This window comes from Olea europaea, unplaced genomic scaffold, assembly GCF_002742605.1.
Source record: "Olea europaea var. sylvestris unplaced genomic scaffold, O_europaea_v1 scaffold1200, whole genome shotgun sequence".
NCBI classification, from domain to species: Eukaryota; Viridiplantae; Streptophyta; class Magnoliopsida; order Lamiales; family Oleaceae; genus Olea; species Olea europaea.
In genome coordinates, this window is record NW_019229419.1 from 104,354 (window position 1) to 114,813 (window position 10,460).

A 10,460-nucleotide genomic window follows, 5' to 3' on the forward strand; every position below is an offset into this window, starting at 1 on the left:
AAAGATTCTTTATTTACAAAGAGCATTTTATGCATAATAGAGAGTATCTTTGAATTTAGAGAGTAATTTTTTTATACTCTTCAACAAGTTCTTTACTTTGATTTTTTATTTTGTTTTTTCCAATAAACATTTAATAATTTCATCACATATTTTATTAAAGTATAATTTTTTATATATTAATGACCGATCAATTTAATTATAATTTAAAATTTTTATTATAAAGTATTTAAATTTGAAATGTATTAAATGCAATCATTCTACATTAAGAATAGAGAGTGAGTTTGACTCTCTAAATTCAAACACATTTTTAATTTTAAAAAATTAAAATAGAATCTCTTGGAACTCATTTTTAAATATTGACTCTCTAAAATAAAGAGTATTTTGTATTTAAAGAGTCTTTTGAATATACTCTTAGAAAACTAGCTTTCTCAAGTAAAATTAAACAAATTCTAATACAGGAGTTTGCACAAAAAAATCAACAACCCAATTCTATATCCTATTCAAAGCGTAGATTCATACTCAAAAAAGAAGAAAAAACAACAACAAAATTCAGCATGAATACTTAATACTACGCTTGGGGTTCAATAACAAATAACACATTCAACTCCTGTTTGTTTCTCATTCTTTCCCTATTAAAATAAAAAATATGATTTTTATCAATCACATCAAGTTATCAAATTTGAATTTTTATCTCTTATGTGGGGTTCATAACGACTATATTTTTCATTCTCATTTTTACAAAAATGAGAAACAAACACCCCCTCAATCTTTCTTTTCTAGAGATTTCGATGGGTTTTGGTTTTGGGGTGGATGTGAGGGGTGGATGGAAAAGAAACTTAATAGTGTTTTTTTTCTTAATTATTAATATATTGTAAGTATTTTTTTTATTGAAAAAAATGTAAAATTACAATTTTATCTTTTCAAAATTAGTCAAAATTATGGTCAATATTAATTCTTTGGTCAACTAACAGTCAAATTAATAGTTTTTATCCATTTGGACTTCAACTATGAATTTTTGAAAGATTTGGTATCGTGGATGGTATAAATGAAAGATTTGAGTCAAATATGCTAATAAACAAAAGATTTGGTATCTCCATCGCAATTTTTTCAAAAATAAATTTAGCCCTTGTTTGATCCTCATTTTGAGGAAAATAATGGATTTTGAATAATAGATTATGGAGAATATATGGATAAAAATTAAAGAAAGTTTTGGATTTTTTTATAATATTAATTTATTGAAAAATATGTGGTTGAAAATAAATTTTGAAAAAATGAATTTTTAGAAGAAATGGCTTAAAGAAGGTATGTATGATTCGTAATCTCCATCCACGTGTCCTTAAATTATTTTCATATAAATAGGCTATGAGGCACGAGCCCATTTTTTTCCACCCTTTCCAGGTTTTGTTTTGTTTCGTGTTTTTTGTTTTTTTATTTTTTTTATTTCTGTCTTTTTCTTTATTCTTTCTTTTTCTTTCGAGGCCCATTTCGTTCTCTCTCAACAATTCCTAATCAATTTTCGAACCCTAGAAAGTATTTATCCTTTCGATCGAGTAAAATCACGATCATTTGAAAAATGGAGAACCAGAGGCTGAAGCAACAGCAGCAGCAGGCGTTGATGCAGCAGGCTCTCCTTCAACAGCAGTCTCTTTATCATCCTGGCCTTTTAGCTGCTGCTCCCCAGGTTTAATTTTTTCACTATTTTTTATTTTTATTTGAATATTCATCATTTTTTGTTAACTGCGTTTGCTGAGGTTCTCCACGTATTGCGAACTTGCAATAGTGGTTTAAGAAAATAAAATCGTTTTGAACCGATCAATTCTTGGGTTCTTGTGACTATCAATTATTTAATTGCGGTTTTTCTTTTTTGCAATTGCAACATGTCAATGAATTTGAGATTGATGATTGTTAGTTGCTCTGTTGGGATTCCAATTTTGTTTATCTTAATTTTGCATCAGCTTCCTTTCTAAAATCAACTTATTGTTTTTAAAATCTGCATTTTTTTATAGTTGAAATCGCGTGTCTAAGGGTCGGGCACATGAAGTTTCGAAATTATTTTATGAATTTATAGCTTATGCGATAAATTCTTGAGATTATGTAGTTCAACTCCCATGTTGGTCCTTTTTTCTTCTGGGTATTTTATTTACCCCAATATCCGTCTGGACACAGTAACGTTCTTTGTAATCTTTGATTTCCGCGGTTCACACACTTACTTTCTATTTTCCTTCCTTTGATCTTCATTTTCATCTGTAATCTATGTTTTTGGGGCTTGAATATCTTTTAAGGCTAAATAAATGGGGGAGCAGGAAGTTAATGGGTTGGATTTAGTGAAGTTAAATATTATCTCGGAGCTCTGTAGTTGGGAGCCATTATGTTATAAACATTTAGCTGATGCAGAAGTGTAAAACAAGAAATTGGCGTGGGCTTAGAAAAAAGAAGTTTGAATAGAAGTAACACTCCCTCTGCTCCATAAATATAGGCTTGGTTCCATTTTTTTACGGATCTAGATAGTGTAATTAATATAGTTAGAAATATGAGCCCTTATTTGGCCCCATTATAATGAGAATTTAAAAAAAAAAAAAAAAGTATTCTGGAATGGTAATTTTTTTTTGAAGAATGTGTGATTATAAAAAAAGAAAAAGTTTTGGGTTTATGTGTAATATTATTTTATTGGAGAATGTATGGTTGATAAGAAAAGAGTGAGAAAAATGAATTGTGATTTTAATGGGGGCCAAACATGGGCTAAATGTAACTTACAATTTTCCTATTATATACCTACATTGAGTAATTGTTAATGCATATTTGTTGATTACAAGGCACGTTAAATAGGAGCATATAAGATTGAGAAATTAACTATACATTCAAAAATGAAAGAAACCTATAATTTGGGCCTGATTAAACTTTTATGGGACGGAGGGAGTATGAGCCTACTGCTCAGTTGTTAATTGCCCATGTGGAGATTTCTGTTTAAAATGATCTTAGATAAGTTATAAACTTTGGTTTGAAATATTGAACAAATTCAGAGCTGTATGTTTGACTTTTGGTCAAGTATATAATTTCATTTTGTGATTTGAATATTTTACTTGTTGCATTTTAATCTTCTTTTGTTGTTACTTGTAAATATCAAGGTTGATGCTTGATATTGGCCGATGAAAGAAGCTCTTTTCTTTGTTTTCATTATTTCTTTCGTTTTGAATTTTTTATTTTTCAGATTGAGCCAATCCCTAGTGGAAATTTGCCTCCTGGATTTGATCCAAGTACATGCCGCAGTGTGTAAGTGTTGTTCAGACATTTCTGTTTCTTCTTCTCTTTGCTGCATGCTTTCTTTACTTGTGCAGCGTATGCAACTTGTTCGTCCTTAATTTTTGCTATATACATGATGATGTTGTATGGGTTGATGCTTCATTAGATACTTTCTTGTTTTACTCATTTACCTCACTAGAGCTAATATTTTATCGCATATTCAGTGCCTCTGTGATTACTTTTTGGGACAAATTTTATTCTCATTGTTCATCAGTTTGACTTAGAGTGATGTTCTCTTATTTGTTATCATCTCATTTCATGATCTATGGAGGGGTTCTTATAGATTCTTCTATTTTCTTTGTTTTCTTTTCTTTTTAAACTTCTAGGTTTTTTATTTCTGAGAAAATGCAGGTATGTTGGAAACATTCACATCCAGGTGACTGAACCACTTCTTCAAGAAGTTTTTGCAAGTACTGGTCCTGTTGAAGGCTGCAAGCTCGTTAGAAAAGAAAAGGTTCAGTCTGTGTGCTGATTTTCGTGATTTCTTAATGTAGTTTTGAGGCATTCCAATTCTTGATCACATCATTTTGATGTATTTATTTTTCTCTGTGCAGTCGTCTTATGGATTTGTTCATTACTTTGATCGTAGATCAGCTGCACTTGCAATAATCTCCCTCAATGGAAGGCATCTGTAAGTTTCAAGCATTGAAAATTCAACTGAAATCTTGCTTGGTTTACACCTTTATATTTATGACTTATTTTGTGATTTTCAGGTTTGGGCAGCCTATCAAAGTTAACTGGGCATATACCAGTGGTCAGAGGGAGGACACATCAAGTAAATCCATAGATTTATGTTTTCCATACTTGTGATTTTAGTTGCTTTTGCACCTGATTGGGCATTGTATGGATGTTCACTGTGATGATATTTTATGCATTTTATCTAGGCCACTTCAACATTTTTGTTGGTGATCTGAGCCCAGAGGTTACTGATGCCATGTTGTTTGCATGCTTTTCCGTCTACTCTAGTTGTTCGTAAGTCTCTCTCTCCCCTCCCTCCCTCTTTTGTATGAGTTTGTGCCATCTCTTTCTTGAAATTCATTGTTGTAGGGTGCTTCTCTCTGTGTAGTCTTGTGGTGTTCAGTAGGGGAGAGGTGGTAGCAGCCCTTGGTTGTCGAGTTTGTTCAAGTGTGGAACAAAAAAGAAAATTGATTAAAAAGTCTTGCCACTGTGTAGAGACCAATTTATTTGGTCAAATAAATAGTTAATTCTGCTATGTACTGTGTATTAGATCTTTTCAAGAGGTGCTAATTTTTTATTGGTCTTAGTGATGCAAGGGTTATGTGGGACCAAAAAACTGGACGTTCGAGGGGGTATGGATTTGTCTCTTTCCGAAATCAGCAGGTTCGTTTTAGACTTTTTGTTTATTATTATTTCTTGAACTAATACCCTTCTATGCTTATTTAATGTTTAATTTCTGTGCAGGATGCCCAAAGTGCAATCAATGATCTAACTGGTGAGAAAAATGTTGAGCAATCATTCTCCACCGGTTCCTGTTGCACTGTTTCTTATGATTTTTTTTTTTCGATTTCTTGGCTTGAAAGTTATGTTGTGATTCTTCTAATAAGTAAATGAACACAAAGAATTGTTAATTTACTCGCTTCTGTTTCCATGACAACCTCTTAGGAAAATGGCTTGGCAGTAGACAGATACGTTGCAATTGGGCCATGAAAGGTGCTGGTGCCAGTGATGACAAACAGAATTCAGATGTTAAAAGCTTTGTGGAACTAACGAATGGCTCCTCAGGTGAATGAGTCTTTAGGAGAGAATTGACAATTATAATAATGAGAAACAGTTAGAAAGTTATCTTTCGCAAAGATTTTGACTGGTTGTCATTGCTTGAACCTAAAAAATCTAGGCTTGCAATATTATATTACTCTAGTTCTTTAAGAGTCTGTTCTGCCATGGGAATTTTGTACAAATCCACAAATTTCCAAGTAAAATATGTTCATTTGTTGATATGATATCACATAGGAAATGATAATTCAATAGATTGAGATTTCTATTGAGATTGAATTGGAAATCTATATTTTGTATCTCTAGTAGACCCTCTTGTTATTAAAAGCAAATAGCTTTAAATTCTTATTAGTTAATTTTTGAGTTGAAATTTATGGAATAATGTAATGTTGAGAACTCATAAATGGGGCCCTAATAGAAACCTATATTCCAGTTTCTGGAATTTCATAAGCCATTTCCAGCTGGAGCTTTCTGTCTAGGTGGAATTTTGTGATTCATTCGTATTAGTTGACACCAATTGAGAGTTTGATTCATTTTTGGGTTTTTTCCCTTTTTCTTTTCTTTTTTTCCTTTTTAAAATTTTTTTCTTTTGCAGAAGATGTTAAAGAGGCTGCAAATAGTGATGCTCCTGAGAATAACCCTCAATACACTACTGTGTATGTTGGCAATCTTGCTCCAGAGGCAAGCAACACTTCACCTTTGACAGTTTGACTTGTCCCACCACCCAAAAAAGAGTGTAAAGCTGGTCACTTCAATGTGAACATTTGGTTTGTGTGATGCGAGGGTTTTTGTTCATGTAGTACATGAAAATTCAAGGGAGGAGTTATACGGGTTCCTTTAGTTCGGATTCGACATTCATGTTTACATCTCCTATTTGATTCTCAAATCCCAAAAAACCCAAAAAAGAGACAGTTTAGATCCCTTGAGATATTTGATAAATAGTAGGAGATTAGCATGCACATTCAATTTACTCAAACTTTACCCATTTACTCTTTCTGCATGGGATTCTGTTTCTTGAAGCTTCTGCAACATGAGAATTTATTTGAGTATCTAAATCCTTGAACTTCAAATTTCATGACACTTTCTGTTCATGCCTTCATTTCTTCAGGTAACCCAGGTTGACCTTCATCGCCACTTCCATGCACTAGGTGCTGGAGCAATTGAGGAAGTTCGGATTCAACGTGATAAGGGATTTGGTTTTGTAAGATACAGTACCCATGCTGAGGCAGCTGCAGCCATTTCAATGGGAAATACACAGTCGTTTCTTTGTGGCAGACAGATTAAGGTTTGTCTTCATGATTACTTGTCTGTATGCAAGAAAGTAGATAATCTAGATGGGAAAAGAAGTGTTTTGTTTGTTTTTTTTTTTTTCCCCCTTCCCTCTGAAGTCTAATTTGGATTTACTATGTGCTTTGCGGGCATTTCTTGAGTTTGTGTCAGATCTGTGCATCCGTAGTGTCTGCTTCGCCTTTTCTTTCTTTACCAATAGCAGAATCTTGTGTGTATGATATGTTGATAATAACTTAAATTTATGCTAAGCCACGTTGATATTTGTTTATGAAGAAAGAGTTCTATTTTAAGAAGGTTGGAGGAGAATTTTCAAATGAAACCTCTACTGATAATATGACTAATTAATAATTCTATATTCTCCATCTTGCTCTGTGTAGTACTGACCGTGGTCTAGACTAGCTCACATTAATTTTTAATAGTTAGGTGCGTATGGTTAGTGACATGGTACAAACTTTAGGAATTTAGTAGACCGCACAATTTGGTAGTGGCTTGGGCTGGAATGGTTCAGTCATGTTACCTAGAAGATGCTCAATTCTTTTACCCTTCCTGAGAGCAAATTCTTACATGGTAAGCTTCGTATTTTAGAATTGTAGCAAGCCAGAGTTTGATAATGAATTTACATATATTTGTTTTCAGTCTGTATTATTGGGATGTAATGCAGGGCGTTTGTACTCCGTGAGTACAAATTCCCCTATTTGATCCACCATCCATGATGAATTAAAAAGATCCAGACCAACTGCTGCTAATATATTTATTTAGAAATAAAGAATAAGTCCCTGTTTGTATCCCTCTTTAGAGTTTTTGGGGGAAAGCGAAATGAATATTTTGAATAGTGATTTTTTTTGGAGAATATTTGGTTAAAAAATAGGAAAAAGTTTTGGATTTATGTGCAAAATATTTATCGTGTGCAGAGGCGGATTTACCAAGCCCAGCCCTTGCCTCCAACCCACATGGTAATAAGGGAGGAATTTTATAGTTAAATTGGCCCAAATAACCATGTCTAGCCCAGTTTCATATTGTCTCCCAGCCTCAAGTCCAATTATCCAAATATTCTTTAATGGTATTACCAAATTAGTTTTTTATTTAATGCAGATTTTACTTATAATTATATATAACCTTTTATAATGAATAAAATTGTATTGATTAGAGCTAAAATAAATTACTTATTTTAATAGTAAGAGACAAAATGTTTGGCCGAGCTTAAGGTAATTAAATTTTTTAATTTTAAATATATTTTCATATATGAATATACTCATAAGAAAGAAATTTACTTATTTTGACCACGAAATTGATGTTACTATCAAAATAAATCAAACATGGATAAAATTTTTAACTCTTTTTTTTAGTTTCTTTATTGTTGGATACATATCATTTGTCTATGTTTATTATACTTCTATCAGTTTATATTTTTTAAAGTGAGTGTCAATTTTATCTTTCGCAAGAAAAAGTGCGAATATCTAGTGACACATCTTATGATGAGAATCTAGACTTATACTTAATTGAGGGTCTAATACTATTTATCATGAATGTAATAAACGCATTATTCTAAACTCGATCTCTGATAGCTTGAATTTATTTAAAAATTTTAAAATTTAGCCTACCCTTGAATCATTTCCTGGCTCCGCCCTGTGAGTGTGTGGTTGGAAATGAATTGGGGAAGAAAAAGCTTGTGAAAAAAAGGGAGACAAACGGGGCCTAAGTAACAATGTTTGGGGGTGGGGAATTAAGTTGAAAGTTTTAAGAGTTCCACTATTAGTTCCTCATCTCTGAACAATTTTTTTTTCTCCTTTTCTTATCTTGCTCTTTAGTCCTTTTCTTGTCTTTCCTGTTTGTTTCACTGTGTAACGATCAAAAGAGCACGACTTTCTTCCATATTTAAGCAGGAGTGTAGTAAATATCAGCCCATAATTGTTACAATCTTTAATCTTTAATTAATGTTACTTGGGACTATATAGTTTTTGTTTCTATTTTTGACTCAAACTTGTTCACGTTTTTTGAATGGCTTCAGTGCTCATGGGGTAACAAGCCAACACCACCTGGAGCGAGCTCAAACCCAATGCCACTCCCTGTTCCTTCACACATGCCAAACCTTTCAGCTGCTGAGCTGTTGGCTTATGAGCGGCAACTTGCAATGAGCAGAATGGGTGCCCTCATGCATGCCCAGGGGCAAGATCCTCTGAAGCAAACATCTATGGGAATGGGCGTCGGAGCAAGCCAGGCCATATATGATGGCGGTTTTCAGAACGTTGCTGCTGCCCATCAGCTCATGTACTACCAGTGATGTAAGGTTGATTCTATTGATATTTATGATCTGGGATAGATATGTTCACGATGCTCTGCTTGAGATTTTTTTTTCAACTTTATGCAATAGGTTGTAATATTTATCTTTGGGGATAATTTTCAACTTAATATATGGCTGCCATATGTATTGAAATACACTGATGTGCGTGCTCGTGTTTTGGTTATGTTAGGAGTGAGAGGCTTTATCATTGACGCGATTGTATTGTTTTAAGAAACCAAAATAGACTTGAGCTTGTAGTTTCTTTGTATTCGCTATTACTATTTGTATGTTCTCTGGGGCTTGAGGAATTCCGGGGTTATTATGGGTGTGTTTGAGCCCCTTTAATTTTGAAAAATTTGTTATGGAATAGTAGATTGATGGAGAATGTGGTGTTAAAAAAAAGGAAATTTTGATTTACGTGTAATATTATGTTAATGAAGAATGTGTGGTTAAAAATTAGTACTGTTGAAAAAATAATGTGGTAGAACGTAAGATAATAGATGACAAACGGGCTATATTCTATGGCGAAAAACTGTTAAATGGTGAGTTGGTGACAGCATATACTGGCTGGATGTAATAGACGAAAATGTTAATGTGGTCTCTGTAAATGGAAAAATGCTTGTTATACATTACCATTATTCTTTACAAATTGATGATGTGTTAAGAAGAGAGTATGGGAGCCCTTTTTTTATTTCATCAGATTTTGACCGAATTAAGTTCAACTATATATTTTATGGGTTTTACAACTTTTAAACAGTACATTATCATCTTTTATCAAAATTTATTAAGATGAAAATTGAATGTAAAATAAAAGAAACAAAGAAGAATTGAATTCCTCACACGAATTGACATCGATCTCTTTAATCTTTTGCTCAGTATAAACATGTATCAAAACAAAAATCAATTAGACTTTATTTTATTTTCAAATGGAAAGGGAATGTTGCAGCTAGGGTTTCTAACATTTTCAAAAGTGCAATGGGTACCCAAGCTTAAAATTTTGGCAGCGCTAGCCCAACCCTTTTCATAAAAGATGCAATCCTTACCTTTTGATGGAAATGTCCATTTCTTGTAATATTTGCAGTGCATGTGTAACTGTCACATAGACAAAAAGAGTACTTACATGATAATAATTTAAAATATTTAGAAAAAGAAATACTTGTTTGAGCCCCATTTTTTATTAAAATATATTTTGGAATAATGATTTATTTTTGTGTCTTGTGATAAGCAAAAGATGATATCTAATTAAACCAATACCAAATTGAAGGTGAAAATAAGAGATTAAGCCACATCATAAAGTAATCGATCACAAGAATACAAGTACAATGTAATCTTGCAGAGAATGGAGATTTTATTATAATATGAAGAAAGAATACAAAAATCATGTGTTTACAATGTTTCATCTAACTATATATAGGGAACAAACAGGGGACATTCAAACCCTTATAGTGTAGTTGTAATTGAAGTAGAATGCAAGAAACGAAGTCCAAAACGGAGTCGAGGAGAAAAATTGTGCAAAAAGCGAAACAGATGATATTATAATAACTACTTGTTGATCCTGTTTGACATGGAATCAGACAACAAATCCTCAACTTCTCACCTGTGCATCTCCCTTTTCAGTGTTCTGACCTTCCTTGCTTCCTCGCATCCAAGCTAACTTTATGTAGCTCCATCAAAGGGAATTAATACTCTCTCCCTCTCTCTGTCTGTGTGTGTGTTTTTCTAAGTCTGGTTCAACTGACGATCTTATAATAGCTACTCGTTGATCCTCTAGAAGGCATAAAATAATTGGAAATCTTTTCAAAATTTGCCCAGTTTGCTGTGAGTGATTGTGCAACTGGACAAATAACGGTGATAA

At 32.9% G+C, this 10,460-nt stretch overlaps 1 protein-coding gene across 2 annotated transcripts; it reads left to right on the top strand.

Annotated features, from left to right (window-relative positions):
• Window positions 1-1,406: 1,406 nt before the first annotated feature.
• On the top strand, window positions 1,407-8,897 carry LOC111374076 (oligouridylate-binding protein 1B-like). 2 transcript variants are annotated; one of them, XM_022996700.1, is made up of 12 exons: window positions 1,407-1,681; window positions 3,209-3,270; window positions 3,652-3,754; window positions 3,855-3,931; window positions 4,014-4,075; window positions 4,185-4,272; window positions 4,566-4,641; window positions 4,723-4,753; window positions 4,924-5,043; window positions 5,633-5,715; window positions 6,143-6,319; window positions 8,333-8,897. In XM_022996700.1, exons 1-12 carry the CDS (start codon window positions 1,574-1,576, stop codon window positions 8,603-8,605), a joined length of 1,260 nt encoding a protein of 419 aa, XP_022852468.1. In that variant the 5' UTR covers window positions 1,407-1,573; the 3' UTR covers window positions 8,606-8,897. The 2 variants fall into 2 exon arrangements, with proteins under 2 accessions (XP_022852468.1, XP_022852467.1); XM_022996699.1 differs by having other exon boundaries at window positions 1,408-1,681; window positions 5,630-5,715.
• Window positions 8,898-10,460: the final 1,563 nt, after the last annotated feature.